Source organism: Microcebus murinus, chromosome 2 (assembly GCF_040939455.1).
Source record: "Microcebus murinus isolate Inina chromosome 2, M.murinus_Inina_mat1.0, whole genome shotgun sequence".
NCBI lineage: Eukaryota > Metazoa > Chordata > Mammalia > Primates > Cheirogaleidae > Microcebus > Microcebus murinus.
Window position 1 is genome coordinate 67,975,444 of NC_134105.1, and position 25,329 is coordinate 68,000,772.

At 38.7% G+C, this 25,329-nt stretch overlaps 1 protein-coding gene across 1 annotated transcript in view; it reads right to left on the reverse strand.

Annotated features, from left to right (window-relative positions):
• MCOLN3 (mucolipin TRP cation channel 3) overlaps nucleotides 1-25,116 on the reverse strand; it is a 29,379-nt gene extending 4,263 nt beyond the window's left edge. The window contains exons 1-11 of the mRNA XM_012747612.2: nucleotides 22,461-25,116; nucleotides 19,926-20,093; nucleotides 14,684-14,837; nucleotides 13,486-13,570; nucleotides 13,310-13,406; nucleotides 8,609-8,708; nucleotides 5,578-5,690; nucleotides 5,346-5,495; nucleotides 2,047-2,148; nucleotides 1,818-1,940; nucleotides 799-1,005 (exon numbers count right to left, since the gene is read on the reverse strand). Coding sequence (XP_012603066.2) covers nucleotides 799-1,005; nucleotides 1,818-1,940; nucleotides 2,047-2,148; nucleotides 5,346-5,495; nucleotides 5,578-5,690; nucleotides 8,609-8,708; nucleotides 13,310-13,406; nucleotides 13,486-13,570; nucleotides 14,684-14,837; nucleotides 19,926-20,093; nucleotides 22,461-22,715 — 1,554 coding nt within the window. The 5' untranslated portion in view covers nucleotides 22,716-25,116. The remainder of the gene's footprint in view (nucleotides 1-798; nucleotides 1,006-1,817; nucleotides 1,941-2,046; nucleotides 2,149-5,345; nucleotides 5,496-5,577; nucleotides 5,691-8,608; nucleotides 8,709-13,309; nucleotides 13,407-13,485; nucleotides 13,571-14,683; nucleotides 14,838-19,925; nucleotides 20,094-22,460) is intronic.
• Nucleotides 25,117-25,329: the final 213 nt, after the last annotated feature.

Consider the following 25,329-nt stretch of genomic DNA (forward strand, 5'->3'; position numbering starts at 1 on the left):
ATCTTTTTCAGTAAGAATGAAGTCACAACCCTAGCTTCATGAGCAAGATATTCATAATTACCAACTCCAAACCAAGGTGTTCTTTTTATCCCTGGGGGCAATTATATGGCATCATGTTTCCTTACCCCCCTTAAACCCAGAAAGAAAAGTCGCCACATATAAGTGTCTATGTCAATAGCACACCTAAGAGAATAAGGTTATTAGAAATTTAAATATATAAGATTGTTTATTCTGCCTTTCCATATTTCGAGAGGCTTAAACTGATTTTTTAAAATATATGAATAACAATAGCTTTTCAAATCAGGTTTCTGACTACATAAAGCACACATGGCTAGTACAGGGCCCATCAGGCCCTCTGCTGTTCAGGAGGCCAGGCTCTGGGCAGCTGCCATGCAGGCCCTGCAAAAAGTGACAGGTTCAGTGACAGCACACTCCAAAGGAAGGGGGCAATTTTTATTTATGAAAATTGGATTTTTAAAGTTCTCCACAAAATTCTGGCTTTCTGAAATTCCATCTGTTTTATTTATCCAATATCTACTGGCTGTTAATAATTCTAATGAAAGGTTAGACAGCTTGCTTGAAACAGCACAATTACTTAGACAAAAAACTTTCAACATTCTAAAAGTTCTATTTTCTCCTCCATTTCTGTTTCTCAGTCTCTAAAACTGAAGTCCTTTTCTCTATCCTGAAGAAATTAACATCCTATCAACTTCCCCCACTCCCTTTAGCTACTGAATTTTACCTCTACTATACAAGTTCTATAAGAATATTGCCACATATGGCTCTTGATAAACCTACCTTAATTGTTTCATATGTATCAGTGATCAGTGCAATGAAAAGACTTAAAATCATATATATAAAGAGGCTGATGAATGAGTAGAGGTAAATTCTGCTAAACAGCCAGACCAAGTAGCTTTTCTGCTGCATTTTTGCAAATGTGGCAAACATATCATCTCCATTTATTAGAGAGAAAAGGCATTCAGAGACCATGTTCAGAGAACGGAACTGGAAAAAGAAAAGAGAAAAGTTCATTTTATTCCACATATCTTCCGATTGGAGACCATGATATCATATTAAACATAATGGGACCAGATAGCCCCAGTTACTCTTTCAAACAAATAACCTGAGGTAACCACACACATTTGCTTTGTAATGCGTATAACATATATAAGCATACGATTGTTTTCCTAGGACAAGCATCTCAGGAGCAACCTGAATCAAATGCAGAAGGGGCTGGTCTGCAGCTTCTGCTTTTCTGAGTCAAGGCTTACCCGTCCCCTCTACCTCCACAGAAAGACAACCTCGAAATGCTTCTGCAGAAATACCCAGGTCCCAACCATGCATGCTCATAATCCCATTTTAAGGTTCATTCCATTTAAGATAACAGCATAATATTCAAGGCTACAGTAACTCTGGGAACAAAATATTCAAATATTTTTATTAATACAAGTTTCTCCCTATACTACTTTTTAAATAAAGTCACATTTTGAGAAGGTTTACCTAAATAACCTATTCTATTAATAGATATATATAGAGATAGATGATGAATCAAATTGATTAAATTTGGCTTCACTGGTAGTAAAAGGGACTTAGTTATCTGACATATTGCAAAAAAGAATTTGAGGCAGTTGAGTGAATCAATTATTCTCTCAAGTTGGTCACACCTGAAGATTTCATAAATATGGCAATAGATATGCTACCTTCAACATTTGAAGGTTAAATCACAAAATAAAAGGAGTTCATTTAAAAAGGATGACAAGCCACTGGCACTATGCTAAGAGCTTAATAGTAATAGGAAAAGAGTTGTTTCTCAGTACCTTGTCATGGTAGGGCCCCAGCACAATCCATCCACAGAAACAATAGCCCAAGTAAATCATAGCTGCACAGCAACAGAACCTGATGACATTGGGCAGTGCTGCCTGAAGGGTCAAAATAAGGAGCTGGGAAAGTAAGAGAGGTCATTAGAATCCCTTTGTCCTTCAGCTAACACAGTGCAACATCTTTGAGAGAAATACCAATAGCATGGAGATCCGTGGAATTCCTTACATTATACTTCTCAAAGAATCCGAGATATCGGATGACTCCAAGCCACACGAGCATAGTAGAAGTCCCCAGAAGTATGCTACAGACATCATAACTTGTTAGACTCTAAGACAGAGTAGAAAAAAATATAATCAGATTAATATAACAGAAATTAATTTGGGCAAGATATATTTATTGAGGTAGTTATGAGTCAGGCACTGTTCTAGGTGCTAAGGATAAAGGAGTGAACAAACAATATTCTCTGGCTTCATGAAGCTTACATTGTAGTGAAGGGGGAGGGGTATGAGGAGATACAATAGAAATAAACTAATAGAACCTTTGGTACATTAGCTGAATGGCAATTGCTGAAGAGAAAATTCAGGGGAAGGGATAAGGAATGGTATGGGTTTATAATTTTAAATAGGGTGATCAGGGAAAGTCTCACTGAAAAGATGGCATTTAAGCAAAGATTTGAAGGGAGTGAGGGAGGAAGTCAAGCAAAAATCTAAGGGAGGATCCTTCTAGGCACAGGGACCAGCAAGTGTAAAGGCCCTGAGGCAGAAGGGTGTCTGGCAAGTTAGTGAGCCTGGCTAGAGGGAGCAATGGAAAGAGTATACAGTAGAGATGAGGCAGCAGGTAATACAGGACCCCAGGCACTTAACAACTTTGTCTTTTACTCTGACCCAGTTGGGGAGATTTGAGATTCCTTAACAGGAGTGACATGATCAAATGCTGGCTGTTGTGGTTGAGAGCAGATTGTTGGAGGAGTAAGGAGACTATTACAATAATATAGCTGAGAGATGGCAGCTTGAACCAGGCTGGTAATAGTGAAGATAATGTGGTGGTTTTAGAAGGTATATCAACAGGATCTGCTCTTGGATTAGATGTTGGAGAGAGGGGCTTAGTGAAAAAGAGGAGTCTATGATAAATCCATGATTTTTGTCTTGAGCAACTGAAGAGAGTTGCCATTAACCAAAATTAGGAAGGGTTTGAATGTGGAGGTGAGTGAGGTTTTTAGAAGTTCTCTTAAGTATGTTAAATTTGAGAGGAAAAGTAGATATCCAAGTGGAGATATAGAATAGACAGTTAGATATTTGAGTCTGGAGTTCAGAGAAGAATTCCAGGCTGGAGATATAGATTTGGAAATCACTGGCAAATAGGTACTATTTAAAGCTGTGCAACAGGATGAGATTATCAAGACAGGAGCATAAAAGAGAAGATGCTCAAGCACTATGTCTTGAAACACTGTCACCTTGGCGAGATGAAAAGGAACCGGCAAAGGAAAGTCAGAAGACCAGACAGTGACTTAGAAGGAAAACCTGGTAAGTGACAGCCCAATGAAAAAGTGTGACAACAAAGAGTGAGTGCTATGCAGTGTTAAAAGCTGCTGATAGGTCAAGATGAGGGTAAATAATTGATGACTAGACTCATCAGCATGGGAGGACATTGGAAAGAACACTTCCTGTGGAGTGGCAGGGCAGCCTGATTGGAACCGACATAAAAAGAATGGTAGGAACAGAATCAGAGTCAACAAGGTTACTCTTTTGAGGTCTTTTGCTAAATAAAACGGAGCAGAGAAATTGGGGTAGTAAGTAGCTAGCAGAGGAGAAAAGGGTTTGAGATGTTATCTTTCCAAAAAGGGGCAAAACATGCTAATGGGGATGACCTGGTAGACAGTGGGAAATTGATGATGCCAGAGAAGGAAGACTGGAGGGGGGGGGCATGCATTTGAATAAGCAAGTGGGGATGGCATCTGGTAGGCAGGTGGAGGGGCTGGCCCTGGAGTGGCTGAAACAGTATATCCACAGTAACAGAGAAATAGCAGAGTATGTGCACACTGATTTGGGGAGGTGGATAAATGAAGTAGGAGTTTGTGGAAATTCTTTTTTTTTTTTCTATTGTTTTTGTGAAATAGGAGGCAAGGTCATTAGCTTAGAGTGATAATGTGGCAAGGGTATGAGAGGTTTCAGAAGAGAAGAAAACATGAAATGATCATCTATGAAATGGGCAGAGAGGCCTCGAAAAATGTATAAAGATTATTGGACCCCATTGAGGTTAATGACAGTTGAATCTGATAAAACTAAAGATTTTCTGCAAATCTTCCCTCACTCCTTTTCTTCTGTTGATTTTGTTTTTGGTTTTTTGTCCCTAAAGTTAAACATCTATTCCAATAGTATATACTACAGCCACATATAGTGGCTGCTGCCAAGTGTTGACCTAGACCCACTCTCTCTCCTTCCTAGGCACTTGCCTGGACTGTATTCCCTGGCTCCTTTTGCAGGTAAGGATTGACTAAATTCTCTCTAGTGGGATGTGAACTGAAACAAAGCCTGCTAGTCTTGCTGTAAGTCTGTGGGAGGGCTTCCACTATACCCTGTTTTTGCTTCCCATAAGCTGCAACTTGTTTGTGAGGTGATCCAGTGCCAACCATGCAGTCAGGCTGAGCCCTCAAGGGCTGGCACAGAAATAAAATGGGAGAAGATTTGGGTCCCCGAATGACTGTGTGGAACTGAGCTACTCACCAACTTGTAAAACCCATCCTGGCTATTATATAAGAAAGAAAGAAGCTCCTATTTTATCTGAGCCATTGCATTTGGGGTCTCTGCCCAGGCTTAAAACCAACCCCCAGATGACTCAGAATCAGTTGCATGAAAACTAAGAAAATATAAGTGTGAGCAAGATTCCTTTGAACAATATTAGCATTTTTAATTTGGTTTTTGTTTTGGTGGGAGAGTTGATTTCTCAGATAGGTTAATCTTAACTTAAAATGGATAACTCTGTCAACATCAATGAGAAAAGTAAGAAAATGGGAGCATTCTCACTTGGAATGGACAGAGGAAACAAATGCAAGCACTCACACAATAGTACCTTGACCTCACTTTCCCCTTTAGCCTCACTCATTTTTTGTTGAAGATTTTAGCATTTCTTGTAAGATTGTTTTTAAAAATTCTTGCCTTAGTTACCTTGGTGTGTGTATGAATTTTGGTGTGTGTAAGAATTCACAGGCCCCACCTGAGGAGTTTGAATTCAGTAGGTCTAACATGGGGCATTTTTACCAGGTACCCAAATGATCCTGATGCAGTGGTTTGTGGATCTCACTATTAAAAACTCTGCCTAAGAGACTTCCTGACTAGATTTAAGAAAATTACTATTATTGATTTCAAGTTTACTTGCTGTAAGTTTTGGAAGAAATAATTTACTCTGAAAATTCTCACATTCTGGAAAAATACATTACCATTAATCCAAATACTATTACCATTACCAAATACATTACCATTAATCCATCTGATACTAACAGTAGCATGATTAGGAAAAAAGTTTACCTTTGCTTGGATTTCCATTTTTAGAATTGATCCAATGATTGTCAATATGTCACTAATAATAATCATAATATACCATCCATTGACAAATTGCATTTGATCAGAAACAGAAACTTCCTTCTTATAATGGAGGAGGAAAAATTGGACAAATTCCTTTAGGGAAAAGAGGAGAGGCACAGTGAATTTCTCTGTCAATCAAAATATCAGTAGCATTCCTAGAAAGCAACAACCCTACCTGCTGAAGCTGAAGTCCTCTAATCACAGATCTAACGCAGAGGATTAACGAAGCTAAGCAAGTCAGAATGACAAAGGCATCAAAGATCATCATGTAATGAGTGTTCTTCTGAACTGAAAGCAAAAAAGATTATATAGTGATTATGTAGTGGGAAACAGATATGGTAACATCTACTTCTTTTTAGAATAATTTAGATAATTCAAGCATTCTTTCCAGTAAGACAACAAAGAAAAAAAAGCCTCAATAAGCATTCTTCCAATTAGTATTTAAACCAGGTTACAAGTACTTTTAAAAACACCACAACCAATCCAAGATCTTTAATTATTACCTCGTGGTCTTTTGTTCGTAATACAATTAGCCTCCCTGCATATTCTATTAAAACCTACTTAACTAGGTATAAGCATTTATTAAGCACCCACTATGTGCCAGCCATTTTTCTAGATGCTAATATATAGTGGTGAACAAGACAGACAAGGTCTCTGATCTTATGGAACTTCTACTCTGCTGCACTGAGACAAGCAAAGAAGTAAATAAGTACAGGAATAAAATGCTTTCAGGTAGTGGTAAGTGATATAAAGAAAATAAATCATAATAGATAACAAGTATTGAGCACATTTCTTTCCAGGCATGGCTCTAAGCACTTTGTATGTATCATCTTATTTGATCCTCACAGCAACCCCAATGAGGTGGGGATGATTATCTCCACTTTGCAGGTGAGAAACTGAAGCACAGAGGTCACATAATTTGCCCAAGGTTACAGGGCCAGTAGGTGGCAGACTCAGGATTCAATCCTTGGCTGTCTGTTTCCAGTACCCATCAGTCTATATCAGTGGTTCTTGGCATTCCTTGGGAACTTGTTAGAAATGCACATTCTTGGGTCCTACCAAGACCCACTGAATCAGAAACTCTGGGTTTTCACAAGCCCTCTAGATGATGCTACAATTTGAGAACCACTGCTGTATCTGAGGGAGGTTAATTTGGGGGAATGTGAGAGAAGAGAGTTCTGTTTATATTGTATAGTAAGGGGAAAAGTAGTTTTTAGCTGAAACCTGAGTGATGAGAAAGAGCCACCCTTACAGAGATTCTGGAGAATCGAAAATGCAAAGTCCTGGTTGACATGAGTGGAGCCAATGAAGAGAGGTGGGCAGAGGTGTTGGCCCTCACATGCTCCGCCCGTTACAGAGCTGGTCTCTATTTCTCAAGTTAGACTGCTCTATGCTGGTGAAAAGATGAAGGACTCAAGACTAGTTCTGTGATGAAGCATCCCATTAATGTTTGCCAAGGGGCATCTAATTGCTATACAAATTTCTAAATCTACTTCAGAAAAACTTAAAAACCAAGAAACAAATATTTGAGACAAGGCCTATGTGCCAGGCGCTTTTATATCCTCTCATTTTCTTTATTCTAAAGTTGTGGAGAAGCATTATAAAGTTTACAGATGACAAAAGAGGTTTGTGTTTCAAATAAGCTTGTGATTTAAATGACAGTTTATAATTTAAGAGCTTCATGTATTTGAAGTTACCTATTAGGGAAAAGAATTCTACAGTGATGAAATTTCACTTTATTTACTTTTACTATCTTGTTATTACTTCTGAACTTGGCAAATCAATCAGTAGGCAAACCTAAAACAGTGATTATCCAAGGACGGTCTGAATAAGGGCTGTCTATACATTCCTAAACCCCACCTCAGACCTGCTGACTGTCTTGCATGGAGTTGGGGAAACTGCATCTTAACAGGTATCCAGTAAGATTCTTTTGCTCACAAGAATCTGAAAACCCCTGACCTAATCATTAAGTCCAGCACAACATACCATTATGTTACTTATGAGGGACTAGAAAATGAGATAGATATTAATAAATTCTTTCCAGGCAATTTTCTCCAGTTCAGCTTTAAAATTCTTGACAGTCTTCAGTCTATATCTGAATTCTTGTCCATATTTCTAAGAACAGGCCTTTTCTTTCTCTAATCTTCTTTAAACATTTTTTTTAAATTTAGAGGCAGGGTCTCATTGTGTTGCCCAGGCTGGAATGCAGTGGCTATTCATAAGCATGATCATGATGCACTGAAGTATCAATCTCCTGGGCTCAAGCGATACTCCTGCCTCAGCCTCCCAAGTAGCTAAAACCACAAGTGTGTGCCAATATGCCCAGCTCCTAGTCTACTTTCTAACCTGGATAAAAGGCAATGATAATGTGTGGGATGCTTTAGGGTCAAATTCTACCTGACATCTCCCTGGCTGTATGACCACAGGTACCAAGTGTCTCTTCTTAGTCTTAGTTTCTTCATCTGTAAAAATAAGAGTTCTACCTATCTCAAGGATATTTTAAAATATTAAAATGAGGAAAATGAAGGTGGAAGTACTTAGGCAGCATGCATTCAATTAAGAATTGGTTTGGGTATACACATGTAGAGTCTTGGTACAGAACCATAAGTATGTTCTTGGTGAGGAGTGGGTAGGTAAGGGCACCTGAAGAAGGTAAGGAAGGCCATTTCAGCTATGAGTGACTTAGGTATTGCCTGAAACATCAGATATCAACTATGAGTTCATCTGCTTAGAGAGAATTAGGGACTTGGAAATGCTCCAATATTTTATTTGATGTTCCACCAATCCAAGGGGCAGTAATTTAATAACCATTTTACATTATTTAATAACCATTATGGGCTGGGCGCGGTGGCTCACGCCTATAATCCTAGCACTCTGGGAGGCCAAGGTGGGTGGATTGCTTGAGGTCAGGAGTTCAAAACCAGCCTGAGCAAGAGCAAGACCCCGTCTCTACTATAAATAGGAAGAAATTAATTGGCCAACTAATATATATAGAAAAAATCAGCCGGGCATGGTGGTGCATGCCTGTAGTCCCAGCTACTCGGGAGGCTGAGGCAGGAGGATTGCTTGAGCCCAGGAGTTTGAGGTTGCTTTGAGCTAGGCTGAAGCCACGGCACTCACTCTAGCCTGGGCAACAAAGCGAGACTCTGTCTCAAAAAAAATTTAAAAAATAACCATTATGAAAACCAGTAAAGCTCATCACTTACTTGATCCAGATACATGCCAGTCTTTACATTCTCTGATGGAAATGTCATTATCTAAACTTATTTTAATTCTTCCACTGTGGGCCTTGTTGTCAAATGTTATCTGTGAAGACAGGAAAAGGGTCAAAAACATACCTATAGTTTATGAACCCAAGATACCTCTATTTACTAATTAAGAAACAATTCTTTCAAGGGGACAGGAGACCCATAGTCTCATCTCAAACCTGTTTTTAACTCTGTTCAACCTTGGGAAGTTCCCATTATTTCTCTGTGAAATGAGAAAGTTAAACTAGATCTTCCATTATTTTTGCCTTAAGACTTTTCCCATTTTTCATGGGCCTAGATTTCCTAGTCACTTTAGCATAATGTGTATTACAAAGCTTTTGGTGTCAGGGAGTCAACAGACACGCCTTGTTCCAAGGACAGCCACTTCAGGACACCAGGTGCCAAGCAGGACAAAGCTATGCCAGAACACCTTCCATAGTTTTTCTACTGTCTTCTGCTCCAGTTCCCTTCCCTGTCCCCATGGCAGGACAGGGATGGCAAGGCAACAAAATCAGTCCATTTTTTTTCCTGCCTCTTCTCTTTCTCTCAAGTCCTAAAGAAAAAAAGTTCTTGAAAAGTCTGTCACTTAAATGAATTTTATTGAAGCTTTTCCATGTGGAGGATATAAGATCTTATATCACTTTAGATATAAGATTTCAAATGACCTTAAAGGGTTTAGTCATTCTATTTCTCTTCTTGATGAACTGTAAGCTTCTTTCCTTGACAGTCCACGGATTTGTCTGTCCATGTCCACAACAGCTGGCAGACCCATCCCACGGCCTCATGCAAGGAAGATGCTCAGTGTTATTTGACTGAGTCAGAAATCCTTGTCAAGGAGAAACCATGTTTTTCCCACACAAAGGGCCTCAGGGTTTTACAAATAGTAGGTGCTCATGAAATACCTACTGAGTAAACAAACTGTGGCTCAATGTCAGTCACATCTTGGTAAGATGCTCAGAAGAAGCTGAATCCCTCAAACAAAGAAGAAAAGTTCTGAATGGGATTAGAAAAGATTAGATAGCACAGAAAAAAAAACTAGTGGACTTGAAAACATAGCAACTATGCAAAATGAAATACACACACACACAAAAGTCTGAAACATAAAACAAACAAGCAGCATTAGTGAGCTATGGGATAACTTCAAATGACCAAACACAGATATAATTGGAATCTCTGAAAAAGGACAGGGGGTGGAGGGGACAATAACATAAAAAAATATTTGAAGAAATCATGCTGAATAAATACCAAATATAATGATAACTATCAACCCACAGACCTATGACACTCAATGAACCCCAATCACAGAAAATAAGAAGAAAATAACAACAAGGCATTTCACAACCAAATTGTTTAAAATGAAAGACAAAGAGAAAGTTTCCAAAGTGCCCAGATGGGGAAAACCACGTCCTATACAGAAGAATAAAGGTAAAGATGGCAGCAGGTCCTATCCTATCAGGAACAGTATAAGCTAGAACATATTTAAAGTATGGGGCAAAAACAAAACAAAACCCAAGCAACCGGTCAAAATAGAATTCTATACACAGTGAAATGATCTTTAAAAAAAGGAAAGTTAAATATTTTTTAGACATACAAAAGCTGAAAGAATTCATCACTTGCAGATCTGCACGATAAGAAATGTTAAAGGAAACTTTTCAGGCAGAAGGAAAATGATACCAGATGGAAAGCTGGAGTTACGTATAAGAAGGAAGCACACTGGAAATGGTAGCTGCATTGGCAAATATGAAGATGTTTTCTTATTATTCAAATTGCTTTAAGAGATAATTATTTAAAACAAAATTAATAACAGTGTATTGCAGGGATTATAACATATAGAAATAAATTATATGACAATAACATAAAGGCCAAGATGGGAGAAATGGAAGTATATTCCATTACAGTGGAAGGTTCTTACAGTGTAAGGTTCCTTGCAGTGTAAGGTTCTTACACTGTAAACACAGTGGTATAATATCCCTTGAAGGTAGACTATAATAAGTTAAAGATGTATACTTTAAACCACATAATACAACAAAGAGTTATATAGCTCATAAGCTAACAAACGAAATAAAATGAAGTCATAAAAAATAATCAATCCAAAAGAAGGCAGAAAAAAAAAGGAAATTATATTAATGATTGCAAACAATATAAATGGTCTAAGCACACTAATTAAAGGGTAGAGATTGTGAGATTGGATAATAAAGCAAGACCCAAGAATACCCTGCCTTACAAGAAATCCACTTTAAATATAAAACACAAATAGGTTGATATTAAGAGGATGGGAAAAGATATGCCATGCTAACACTAATCAAAAGAAAGCTAGAGTAACTATATTAACATGCAACTATATAGATGTTAAAGAATATTAGTAGAGGTAAGAGTACCATTGCATAATGCTAAAAAGGTTAGTTCATCAAGTGAACACAAGAATCCTAGGTGTTCATATACCTAATAAAGAGCTTCAAAATACATGATACAGGCCAGCGCGGTGGCTCATGCCTGTAATCCTAACACTCTGGGAGGCTGAGGCTGGAGGATCATTTGAGCTCAGGAGTTTGAGACCAGGCTGAGCAAGAGCAAGACCCCATCTCTACTAAAAATAGAAAGAAATTAATTAGCTAACTAAAAATATATAGAAAAATTAGCTGTGCATGGTGGCACATGCCTATAGTCCCAGCTTCTTGGGAGGCTGAGGCAGGAGGATCTCTTGAGCCCAGGAGTTTGAGGTTGCTGTGAAGTAGGTTGACACCACGGCACTCCAGTCCTGGGCGACAGAGTGAGACTCTGTCTCAAAAAAAAAAAAAAAATACATGATACAAAATTGTATTAAACTACTATGCATGAATGCTAATGTACTACTTTTCCATTCTAAATCCAACTGGGCACACACAGCAAAGGTTTTTAAAAAGCTGTTCAATGAATCAATTATCTAGTATATACCAGTTACTTAGGTAAGTCCTTTACGTAGATTATTTTATATTTCGATGACAACCTTGCCAGGTAGGTAGGTATTAATTTTGGTTCACAGATGAAACTGAGGCACAAAACAATTAAATAATTTGCCTAAAGTTACACGGCTACTAACTGGTGAGCTGGAACTGAAATCTAGGTTTATCTGACTCTAAAGTCCCTACATTTTATATCAGGTGCATGCTACCCAGTTCACATTTACTTATGACAATGAAGTTGCACAAATGGCTTTTATTATTAAATCACCCCATAGGATACAAGCTCTACCCCAAGTTCTACAAGAGTTCTACAAGATGCACTGCTAAATCCATAATGCAAAGGTACAGCTTGGGATGATCTATAAGAATGATGAAAATCCAACAAATCTGCATGTGACTAACTGGCCAGGTTGCTTTTGCCACTGAATTGAGCCAATAGAAAGGATCTAGATTTCACAAGTGTTTCATTTATGCATTCAACAAATATTTGTGTCATCTACTATGTTTTTTGAGGTATGAAAAGATTAATAAAATAGTTCCTACCTTCAAGGAACTTTCAATCTAGCAGAGTTAATAAACACTTAGAAAATCCTAAAACAAAGAAAAAGGTAGTAAGCCCATACAAAATTTTTAAAAAGAGAGATAGAAAGAAAAGAAAACAAAACACTTGGGAGTTCAGAAGATAGAATGTCTTTCTAAATGAGGAATTAAAAAAGGGTCCACAAAAGAGATATCAGTATTACAAAAATTCTGAAAAGTGTCATTTCTCAAATTCAAGACAGAGAAGAAGAAAAAAGAGAGGAGACTATGGGTTATAGCTCAATTTTTAAAAAACAAATAATACTGATAATTCATAACTTGCTGGTTGATATTATGATCGAAATTTATAGCCTAATTCAAAATACTCTTGTAGTTTTAGTGCTTTTTCTTAAATGCATACTTATTACATTATACCATATTCTAAAAAATTTTTTAACCTCCATCTCTGAAAACTTGAGTACTACAGCCAATTAGTGAGTATCATGGACACAGCTTTTGCTACAAACTACTATTCCTATCAAACAGTACAAAGTGACAGAACTCCAGATGGTATGAAGGTGAGTTGTTTCAAATGCTGTCCTGTACGTTAACAAACAGCACTGGGTTACGGACTGTGATCCTGTAAAGTGATAAACTCCCATGAAACACATCTTGTGCTCCCTAGAGAACTTAATACTCCATCTGCAACTGGAACACAAAGAATGCAGAAGTGATAGGGTGGGCTGCAGGGGGAGAGAGGAATGAGAGCATTCAGAGGCAGGATGAGGACAAGCAGTGTGAGCAATAACCCAGAGACTGCCAACATCCATGGTGAGGGTACACAGTAACAAGAACTCTTGGCAGTGCCCTTAAGCAGACAGCCACAGGCTGCCACGAGCCAACCATACAGAACCTGCAAACCCCTGTTCCTTTTGTGATTGAACATCTACTCTGTGACAGGCACTGTTCTTGGTACTGGAGATAGCCATGAACAAGACAAGGTCCCTGCTCTGGTAGAACTTAAACTGAGGTACAGAAGAAATAATTACCAAGGAAATAAGTTACTACAACAGAATAGAGCTAGATATATCAATGTTTTCCCTATGCACATTTAAATGGAAACATCTTATGAAACATGTAACTAGATAAAACCACTTTTCTCCTGACTGGAACCGAATTGAGCCCCACCCACACTTACAGTCAGGGTGAAGTCGTAACAGTCAGGGAGCTCTTGATGACGAACTGTCTGCAGATTAATGGCTTTCAGTTTAAACTGAAGCTCCACTGTTAGGAGTCTAGAAAACAGAGGAGACTTTAGTCCAGTGGAAACATATACACACAAACATAAGCTGCACTCCCATCTGCGTCCCTCACCTGTGGAAGTCCAGCGTTAAGTTGAGTTTATTTTCTTCTGGTGTTCCAATGTGAAAAGGTTCGTCTGGCTCTACAAAGAAACATTCTGCCATAGAAAAGGACAAAAAAAAATGACATAGTACCTAAAATAAATAAATAAAACTGCATTTTGGAAGGATAATACATTTAGGACCATATTCAGATGCTAGTATTTTTCCGATTTAAGATTTTAAATGCTAAACATCAATACCACCTGGTTACAATGACTCATTTGTTTTTAAGACATTAGTGGCTACAACATTTCTGAAATGGTTGGAGGCTAGAGAAAGTTCAGAACTCTATGTCATTAGTGTTCCATAGAATATTATCTTCCTTCCTGTCAAAATTTTTAAGTCTAGATAAACTTTGAACCCCTCCGACCCCCTTTTTTGTATCCTAAGCATATCATTTGAAGTACTTGCAGTGAATAAGTTTTTCTAAGTAGTTTTAAGGATCTATTTTTTTAAATATGGGCTGATAACTTTTCCTCAATAAGCACTTAAAAAAAAGGAAGATAGTATTTTAGAAAGTTTTCACTAGTTGGTACTGTTATCCTTTACTATCCCTGTGGAAAAAAAATCCTGATGTCTATAAAAGTATTTGAATACTTACTTTTTAATTCAATGACCTAAGCTGATATTTTATTAATAGGTACAAGTTGTTAATAAGAATAAGCTGCATTATTCCAAGTTCTGATTCTCATTCCTCTCTCTCAACCTACCCCAAAGACGTTAAATAGCAAAGTGCTGTTGGGGAGAGGAAGTTTTATATACATCAAGTATTTGCAAGCATAATGCTCTGTAAGCATAAAAATCTACCTATTTAACTGTTGTATTAAGCATGAGGTGGTAACATATAGTGGCTAAGAGCGCAGACAGCTTGGGCCCAATTTTAGCACTCCCTCTTCTAGCTCCATGTAGGACAGATTACTTAATTCTCTGAACCATACTATAAAATGGGGAAAATGCTGATGACTTCTTTGTTGGTTTTTTTTTTTTTGAGGATTCTTAAGTTACAGTAACTAGCTCAGAACAGTACCTGACACATAATAACTCCTAAATAGTTCTTACTATTCCCTTATAGCACACACCAAATCAATCTTTTCAGAGATGAAATGACTGATTTTAAGTATAAACCAAGAAATTAAAAATTGAAGTCCTAGTTTATAGATGAACATTACCAGTTTCAATTTCTGGATCAATGTCAAAGGTATCATTTCCAGGACAGATGTTTCCTCGCTTGTAGAAGTGCTGACAGACTGCCATAGCAGACTGCTCCGTGCCCTTGTTCTCGTAAGCATGATTCCCAACCGAGACGTTGCGCAGCTGCAAGTACTTCAGCCAAAAGGAGAAACAGAAAATGGGAATGCCAGCTAGCGCAGAAGTGAAGCCATGATGTCCCTCCCTCCCCACCTTTGAACTTGGCAGGTCCCCACCTCCCCTCAGGGTGGAGATCTTCACATTGATGTGCAGCGTTAAGTGACCCGCTGCTGTGCACCACGAAGGCAGATGGCTGGGAGCACTAAGAATTAGAGTTCTGGGTTCCAGTCTATTTTCTGTGACAAACTTTCTGAGCTTCTAGTTCCTTATCTGAAAAAAATTAAAGTCTGAAGCCACATAATCTTTGAGGTTCTTTCCTCCCTTAAGAACTATGTTCAGGGACTGATTTTTAAATTCAATGTTAATACAAATTTTATTTATCTTTGAACTATTTTCCGTAAGGTCAGAGTTCTACTTTACTACTGTAATACAAGTATAAGAAGTGGGATACAATTGTTCAAGGCTAACCAGCAAAACCTTTTCTTAAAAAAAAATACACACACACACATAGATCTTATCTTTGCAAGAATATAATTTAATCACTTTCATAGCAATATTCCCCTATCTTAGTGAGTCCTCAATAAAATAAAATACTACTTTTACAAATGAGAATCTTATAGTACCTTGTAATAATTGTCAACTTAAACTCTTAATGGATTTTTGTGGATGTTTCTGAAACAAGGTGTTTCAGAACCGTCTGTGAGCAATATGTTTGGCACAACTGGTTATATAAAAGTATATATGGCATCTCTCTTGAAATTAACAATTTTGTGCAATAGACACATAGAAAAAGAATTCTACTAAAAGATGCATGTGAAACATGCTATGCTAAATGAAGGAAATAATTTATAATCTAGGTCTATGGGCTGGATTTTGAATTGGGCCTTGTCAAGGTCACCAACGAGCAGCATGTTGCCAAATTTGATGCTTTGTTCTCAGTCCTCACCTAACTTAACATCTCCATGGTATTTGATGCAGCTGAATGTTTCCCCTGCACTAAATACTTTCTGCACTTGACTTCAGAAACACTGAAGTGCTTTTTCTTGGTCTCCTTTGCTCAATCCTCGCATTGCCAACCTCTACATCTTGGAGTGCCTTTGGATTCAGACCACAACCTCTTTATCCACATTCTCTCCACAGGTGACTTCAACTAGTCCCTTGTTTTAAACACCACCTATATGCTGACAACTTCAAATCTGCATCTCCAGCCCTGACCTCTTCAATGAATATTGCACTTGAAAAGCAATCTGCCTACATGATGCCTATGGTGTCTAAGAGGAATCTTGAACATAATAAATGTGCAAACAGAAAAACCTGCTGCTTTTACAGTAATCCCCTTCTCTCTAAATGACTCTGTAAGTCAATCAGATATTCAGGCCAAAACTTAGGAAAGACCTTTTGTCTCCTCTTCCCATATTCCACTTCCAGTCCATCAGAAAGTTATACATTACTTTCAAATTATCTCCCCACAGGAATCACCAAAAGATCTGAGCTTCCTCACCACCTCAAATCTGACTGCCTCTCATCACTTTCACTGTTAGGGCCCTAGTCTAGACAGGCAAGCAGAGGCCATACATCAGATTCATAGCTGTGACAGGGCCCTGCAGCCCTTCTGAGTGTCCAATATGCACATGTGGGGCAATCCCCACCAGAATCTCCATAAGATAAGAACCTCCTGACTAGAGAATCTTGTGTCTTAAACCTTTTAAGATCTTGAAAGGCAAAAGATCCGAGGCCCAGGGCTGCAGATACCTGCTGACATCATAAGCTATGCTATAGTTAGACTTCCTTACTGTCTTAATAAGGCCTCTTAGTGGAGATCTAAGCATCTGGCAAGAGCTGGATACTCTAGGGTAAGTGGCAGGGCTGTGTTCTACTCTGGAGCCTGAGTCAGAGGACTCTGGGACAGGACTGTGGTGTGAGATTATGGTTGGAACTAACTGGTGGAATTAACAGTGGGGAGACTGCACAGAGCACCCAAGTGGCTGTGGCCTTTGTGGGGCTTTAATTAGGCTGGGCACATCCATCCTTTCTGGCCTTTGATGCTCTGCCTTGAGAAAAGGAGTCTTTCACTCAGACCCATGGGCCCCAAGTTATCCTTTGAGTGACAACATAAAAACACATTAAAGGTCCTTAGCTGAGTGATATGGCACCAAAAGTAAAGCAGATTAAAACTGACTGCTCCTTAATTATAGATTGCTTGTTTGAGGTCCTTCTGTGACCTCCTGATCCTGACACATACAGTGAGCCTGTCGAGCTCATTCACTCGTTCACAAACATCTGAGTGCCTGTTATGTCCCTCTGCCTTCATGGAATAAATACATAAGCTGCTGTGATGCTGAACACCGTTTGTTACAGATAGAGATATACAGATATAAATCTATCTATATAAAGAATATGATGCAATAAGATCTGTAATTTTAGATTAATTCTTTAGAAAACAGCCAAGAGGTGGTAGGGCACGTATGTGGGAAAGAAGGGAAGCAAATCAGAAATAAGAATTTATAAAATATGTTTGGGCTGCAAGAATAATCAATTCCAAGAAGACCCTGAGGCCTTTTAATTTAAGCAACTGATGAGAAAGAGAAACCAGTCTGGAGATAGTATCTGGGAAGAGAATATGAAGCTACTCTGCACAGGGTAAGCCTGCGGTGCTTGTGAAGTGTCTGGCCTGCAACAGTGTGAGCACCTGCTTGGGAGTCACCTCATCCCGGTAATGGCCAAGGCTGTGTAGTGGTGGAAACTTCTGCAGGAGAAGGACAAGCCTTTGAGGACTGTTCAAATTTCTGGGGCAGATGGAAGAAAAGGAGCCAGTAAAGCTGACCCCAAAAGGATTGAGGAAATAAGAGGAAAGCTAGGATATCATGTGAAAACAAAATAATTAGGTCTCTGACATTTAAATATAGAAGCATATATAATAAAAAGCAATGCCATTATAATCATAGTATTGGATCACAATGAACCATGGTACCCTTCAGGATAACTGATTAGTCATGGATATCACCTGTAAGGACTGAGAGGTGACTGTTCGTCTTGTCAGTTTCCCTCCATAACTATCACCTCAACTATCAGGCAAGGAAACTTTGTTTCCTTACAGAAAACAAAAGATCCTTCATCCTTTAATATCAGCCCATATTCAGTTCTCTGGAAGCATGCAGAATAACTGACCTCATTAACCCCCAAATCCTTACTTATTCATTCAAATTTTGATCAAGACACTTTTTATCTTCAAATAAAAGTGCCTAATGGTACTTGGAAGATAGTAGAAAATCATCTGCCCAAGGTACACCTATGCAATTAGTATTATCTATTTATAATCTAGTGCTATGGTTTGAATGTAGAGCCCTCAGGAATAGGATTAGTGACCTTATAAAAGGCTGGAGGAGACTATCTAGGCCCTTTTACCCTTCCACCTTCCATCATGTGAGGATGCAACAAGGAAGTGCAAGCCCTCACCAGACACCAAACCTACCACCAACTTGATCTTGGACTTCCCAGGCTCTAGACTGTGAGAAAGAAATCTTTGTTGTTTATAAATTACTCAGGTATTTTATTATAGCAGCAAGAATGGACCAAGACAACTATAATGAGGAATCTACATGAATTTCTGTAAAGAACATGGAGATCTGATAAGCAGAATGGCCTGAATACCAAATATTATCTTCTGAAGACTGAGTCTAGGCCTACTAATAAGGATAAAGATATTTTATAAAGAATGTAATGGATTGTTTACCTCTTGCCTCTAATTCCCCTACCACCAAAAAAAAAAAAAAAAATACCCACAAAACTATCAATGTGGTTCAGACTAGTTTGGGAAACTTAAGACACTTAAAAAAATTCTTAAAACTGAATTATCTCTAACATTATGCTATTCCCCTCACCCCACCACCATTGTAGGACATAATGCTGTTTAAAAATTTATGCAACTTATTTATATTACTATAGATTTCTTGCTTCCCAATGCTAACAGAAAGCCTTGGTGCCATAAATATATATTTTATCCTAGCAGTTTACTGTCTCACTGTGCCTAGATTATCTCTAAAAAATGAAGAACCACAATTATACTATAATAATTTTTTGAAGAAGAGTTATAATAATTTTGAAATATGGTCTGCAAATTAACCCAGGTTGGGAATGTTGACTTCAAGAACACTTTCAATGATACCTACAAAAAACAAAATTTGGGATCTTTAGAAGGTACTGTTTATAGCAAAACTAATTGATTAGAAACTCAGAATGAAATAGTTTCATCTGCATGAAAAACAAGCTTACTTGTTGTTTAGTGGTTAGTCAATGTCACAATAAAATCATTGTCATGTATGATTAAAGGCCTTGCTTATTTTTTAAGTGAATTTTAAAGTCGTGGTTGCTATACAAACTCTGCAAAGTTAATATTCTCATTATTTGTTAAGGGCTGGTGAAAATATTAAGCTCTGAAGACTTAATGACTACTTACAACCAGGGTCATGGTTAGTAATCTTAAACATTTGAGGCTCCCATGCCAAGCCCTAGCTCTGATTCTTTTTTTTTTTTTTTTTTTGAGAAAGAGTCTCTCTTTGTTGTCCAGGCTAGAGTGAGTGCCGTGGCGTCAGCCTAGCTCACAGCAACCTCAAACTCCTGGGCTCGAGTGATCCTTCTGCCTCAGCCTCCCGAGTAGCTGGGACTACAGGCATGCGCCACTATGCCCGGCTAATTTTTTATATATATATATATCAGTTGGCCAATTAATTTCTTTCTGTTTATAGTAGAGACGGGGTCTCGCTCTTGCTCAGGCTGGTTTTGAACTCCTGACCTTGAGCAATCCGCCCGCCTCGGCCTCCCAAGAGCTAGGATTACAGGCATGAGCCACAGCGCCCGGCCCTAGCTCTGATTCTTTTAATTAAATCTTTAAAGTTTCTGTTTCTCTGTTACTAAACAAAAGCTGTCTTAATTTCTAGTTTTGTAAATGTTCATTGACAATATTTTTTAAAAACAATTTAAAAATGATTTTATACATAAGTCATTTCCAAGCAGATGTTCACCCTTCTACATTTGCTTATTGGTTACATTGCTTTTTCCAATCTATTTTGTCTCCCAAGCAACTAACGCATACACTTGATTTACCTGGTTCACTGCGAAGATGACCTGGTCGTACACATCCTTCTGTGTATACACTGCATAGGTATCATCCATTCGGTCCATGTACCCTTTCAGGAAGAGGTGTTTGAATGCTATAGTGTTCTCTTCCTTGAAAGCTACCACCATCTGGTTACTTAGCCCAAACAAGACCAGCTTAAAAGGAAAAAAAGAAAAGGTAAGAAGGTGGAAAATGTGAGCAGAAAAAGTGGAGGCAGAGGGCACAGGGGCTTGAATAGCAAGTAGAAGAGTTTACAATGAATTCTCTAGGACATCAAGAAGGTTTTGCAGCAGGTGGATAACATACTGTAAGAAAGTCCAAGTCCTATGACCAGATTATATTCCTAGGTCTAATTACCAAAACTGTGACAATAAGACCAAAAATACAAAATATCCCTTCAATGCATTTCTAAATTATAGTATATAACACATCCTTAATATTCATGGAGGATTGACCTCAGAGTTTTACATGAAACTCAGTTGTTCACACACAAAAAAGTTGTTTCACTGCACTGTCATTGTTTTAACAAAAGGCTTTTCAATCAAACCCCAAAGTTGATTTTACTCCAAGTCTCTCTTTCATCTTCTCTTCCCTCCCAACACCGCCTACCACTCATACACAATGTAACTAGAGATTGCACTCTAACTATACTCTGACTTAGATCCCAGAGTGAGGCAGGGTGTATTTTATATGGAAGGTGGGATAGAGTCTATGGGCCATATACTATTTCAGGAACTTTCCTCGTACTAATCCTGCATTATAGTTCCTAATACAAAAGTTTTACATATACATACATGAACACCCAGAGAAGAAATGACTTTTTCAAGCCATATCACTAGGCAATGTGTATATGATCAAAATTTGAACCCATATCTGACAGGCTAAATCCAGTCTCTATCCACCCTATCATTGCCACACAAAGTAATCCAGGGGCTGATCAGGAAAAATACAGAGAATAAATTAATTTTTCCCCTCTCCTCTCTGCTTGTGACATATGGCCTATACTCCACACATATAACCCTCATTTCTGAAGAGCATCTTTAAGCTAAGTGTCCTCATTTAAATCCCAATAAGATGATAGCTTGATATTCCAGGGATTTTATTATTATCTATTGAAGATAGTGACTAAAAAGCCTCCAAAGAATTCCCAAAGATGCTCTTACCAATCATTCAAATACATGAACACCTTCCATGTGTCAGCACTGAGCTAGGGACAGAGGATATACAATGAGAAGACAATTGGTCTCTGTCATCAAAGGCTTAGTGGCAGACAGAAGTGACAATAGCTGAGAGGGAACTGCTATAATTCAGAGACTGAGCCAGGTAGTGGGAAAAGGGAAATTTTCAGTAGGGTGCCTATCACTATAGACATCTGTCTTTTGCTGATTTAGACACAAAATCTCAACAGAAAGCCCACCTTCTTTTCCCTGAAAAGAGGTAATCTGTAACCAAGTAACCCTCATTTTCTCAGTTACAAAGTTGCCTTTGTGTGGTATTTTTTTTCCTTTTATTTCATCATATTATGGAGGTACAAATATTGTTAGGGTTACAAATATTTGTAACTTAAGCAAGAATTCTACCAACCTCATATAATTGTAGAAATTGCCTTAGTGTCTAACAATCATAAGCATTTGTTCTCAATAAGCAGTTAAGATTAGTAATGACAGGTTTTTAAAAAATCTCTCCTTTAATATAATTTGTTTATTTACTTATGCATTGTTAGCAAGAAGATAAAGCAATAATAAAAATAAACCTAATGCATCTATTTTTTCTCATTAAAATCTGCTTTAATTTTGCCTCTTTGCTTTTAACAAGAGGCAATTACTCTCACCAGCAGGAAAACATATTTTCATAAGAATAAATCACAACCAGTATATATAAGAATGACAAAATATGATTTCTCAAAAAATATTAAAAGAAACCAAATAAATGAGATTCAGAATTTCCCTTTGAACTAAAACTCAGTCTGATATTTTACTAGCTAATGCCACTCCCTTTGTGTTAACACCACATTCTTCCACTCCACAATTCTCATGATCACAAGGCTGTGAGAACCTAAGAACTTGCCTGTAACAGAAACCCTTGAAGTTTCTAATGAGAGAGAAATTCTCCGGAAACTAACTAGAAAGAAAAAGAAAGTCTTCATGTCAGGCAACACTGGTTTCCATGGCTGATTAAGAAACCCTCATCTAGACCTCTTGACTGGAAGCCAAATATTAATATATTCTTTTCCCAAAAACTAATTAGATTATGTAACTAAAATTATAACTTAATGAAAGACAAGAAGAAAAAAGTAAGGAACAAAAGCCATTTTTTCATATATTTCATATATCATATATATTTATATATCATAAATTTCATATATTTCAAATAGTAAAGGGAGAAGGGTTTAAGATGATATGTTTCCTTATTTTGTATTCTTCTCCATTATTAATACATTTAAAAGTTATAAAAACCACTGTACATAGTTCTCTTTGTTATTAAAAGAGGCTTTCATCAAACTCATGATCTGAGATGCATACCTGGATAGTCACCATCGCAATTTTTAGAATTTGTATGGCAAGCTTCCATGGTTTTCTACCTCGAGCCCAGAACTTCTCACAGGGATTCATAAAAAAAAATTTGAGTTTTCGCCTCATCTGGTCTTCTAATAGAAGCTCCTCAGATGGAGATGTATGCTGGTTGAAAGTGCAGCGATTTTCCTCTTCCTGAGAGCTGCAACGATTTACAACCACCTCGGGATTTGCCATCTCTAGGGAGGAAAACAAACCCAACATTTCTATTTAGTGACTATAGGCACAAATCCATAGTCTTTGCTATTGCAGGAAGAAGCCCAAACTAAAGATCTGGTTTCAAATAAGCACCATTGCTCTAAACTGCACTTCTGACATTTGCAGAATCAGTTAGAATGTAAAATGTCATTTTTCTATTTATTTCCATTACTAGTGAATTTTCAACTAGTTGAAAGTTACCAGATTCAAGGGCTGCTTCTATCAGTAAAAGATATGTACATATATATAGTACATATATGCTTTCTGCCTTATTCAGTAATAGATATAATTAGAGCAGAGATTGGAGACCTGAGAGCCTGGGAAGGACTTTAGAGAGCAAGTGGACCCTGAAATTGTGTGCAAGATTTCAAGTATGTTGATATGGGCATTTTTTCTGGGGAGAAATGAAAACTTTAATCAGATGATCAAAAATATATATATATGTAAAACCACTGAGTTAAAGGTAGCAGGGTGTAGTGTAGAGAACCAAGATCCAGTTTGTTTTCTAATCTTGGTTCTATGACTTGACACTTTTGTGACCTTAGGCATGTCACTTAGCCTTTCTGAGCCTCAATTTCCTTTCCTGCAAAAAAACCAGGAATAACAATACCTACCCTTGGATGATTATAGTGAGCACTAAATAAAAATGCAAACAAAGCCCTAGCACTAAGCAGGCTCACTCACCTAACACCCACAGCAGACAGAGCAGTTTCCTAAGTAGCCAACAAGGTTCTTAAAGGGGTAGGATTCGGGAACAAAGGGGAAAGTAGGTGCTCAATTTAAGTCTAATTCCCAATCAGCAGCACCAGTTTGTCTGGATTTTTTTTTTTCTGTCCCTTTGAAAAGGGTCAGTTTCGTTTTATTGTCTTCATAGGCAGCTTTTCCAAAGTGGCAGAGAAGTCACTCCAGAGACTGGGACCCATCTTGGATTCTCCCTCAGACTAAGGTTGACACTATGGAAACCTGTTTAAAATAAAATATCTCAAACCACCAAGAGAGTAGAGTCCTTCCATATAGAATAGAAAGGCTGGCTTTGTTTGATATTTTTTAACTAACTTGTACTCAGTAATGAAGAAGGGGTGGATTTGATCTGCATTCATACAATATCTGACAAGTCACTGCTTAGGGACCACACTGCTTTCCAAGTCTAGAATCCCACTTTTGATTTCAATTCAAACATTCTAAGAAGCCCAGTATCTCCAAACAATAGACATCGGCTATAGAGACTAGCCCTGGGGAAAGTTTTTAAACTCTTAATTAATGAAAAGATTAATAAGAATGCCATTGAATGAATAAAACATAAAACATATATACTATATAGCATATGCCCTACCTTCAAAATGAAATAATTATGACCAAACTTATTAAAGTGTGGCTCATACATGTGTGTGTTAAAACTTGCCTGTCAAAGTATAAATAACAATAATTCTTAGGTAAAGACATAAAGAAAGAAAAAAAGGAAAGAAAGAAAAAAATGTTATTAATTCCTTAGGATATTCAATCAAGAACACAGTTTTATTTTCTTCTTCAAAAAGGCAGGATATCTTAACCAGCATTTAAGGAGACTTTACCAATGGGGAATGAAAAGGAAGGTGCTTTCATGTTCAGCGAAGGTCACATATGAACGTCAGCATTATAATGAAGCCGTTAATAATAAAGCATGCTGGTGAATTACAGCTTTGACGTTAAGCCCCTTCCATTTCGATGCTGGGAAAACTAAACCAGCCACACGCCATGTAACAGTAAACCACAGGTACGAAGAGAAAATGGGCCAACCACCGTTAACTTATTCAGCACACACAGCACACCGAGTGGTCCCAGAAGCAAGACGTTTCATCCACAAGGACGGACCGCTAAACCTGCAAACGTTGGCTTCATCCCGTCTCAAAAGCCCTTCCGAGGGGGCACTTTAAACACTGGCAACCGTCTGGCCCGCGGGCGGCCGCAGGAGGGACCGCACGGCCCCTGCCCGCACACCCGCCGAGCGGCAGCAGGCGGGGAAGGGGCCGTCGGGGTCCACCTGAGGCATCAGGCACGCTCTTAGAAGGGACGCCCTGACATGCAGAGGTTACTTCGGCTCAGCGGTCGGAGGCTTAATCGGATCAAGCTGCAGAAAATTAGAGACAGCCCGGGAACACGCGTAAATACTAAAACCTCACAGTCGGCGACAACGTAGTGCAAGTTCGTTTCCTCAGAAGCGCTTTCGCACTTCAGCAGACACAAGACTTCTGTCTCTTTTTCCTTCTTTTCTTTTTTAAAACAAGCTTCCAGGCGGCCTTTGTGGGGCAGGTATTCCGCCCGTGCCCAGGAGCTCTCCGGCCCGCCGGGGGCCGCCCCCTGCGCGGGGACCCCGGGGACCCCGGCTCCAGCCCCCATTTCCACCCGCTCCCCTCCCCCACACCTCCAATCAGGGGACAACCCGAGTTAGGAGAGGCGAGCCGGCCGAGCGACCTGTAGGCCGTCTCCGGGCCCTGGCCGGCATCCAGACGGCCGCCGCGCCGTGGGCCTTCCAGGGGCCGAGGCTGTGGGACGCGGTGGCTTCCAGTCCTCCGAGTCCTTGCCCCCGGCTTCCCGGTGGGCGGCGGCCGGGGCGGGAGCCGAGGGGCAGGGCCCCCACCTG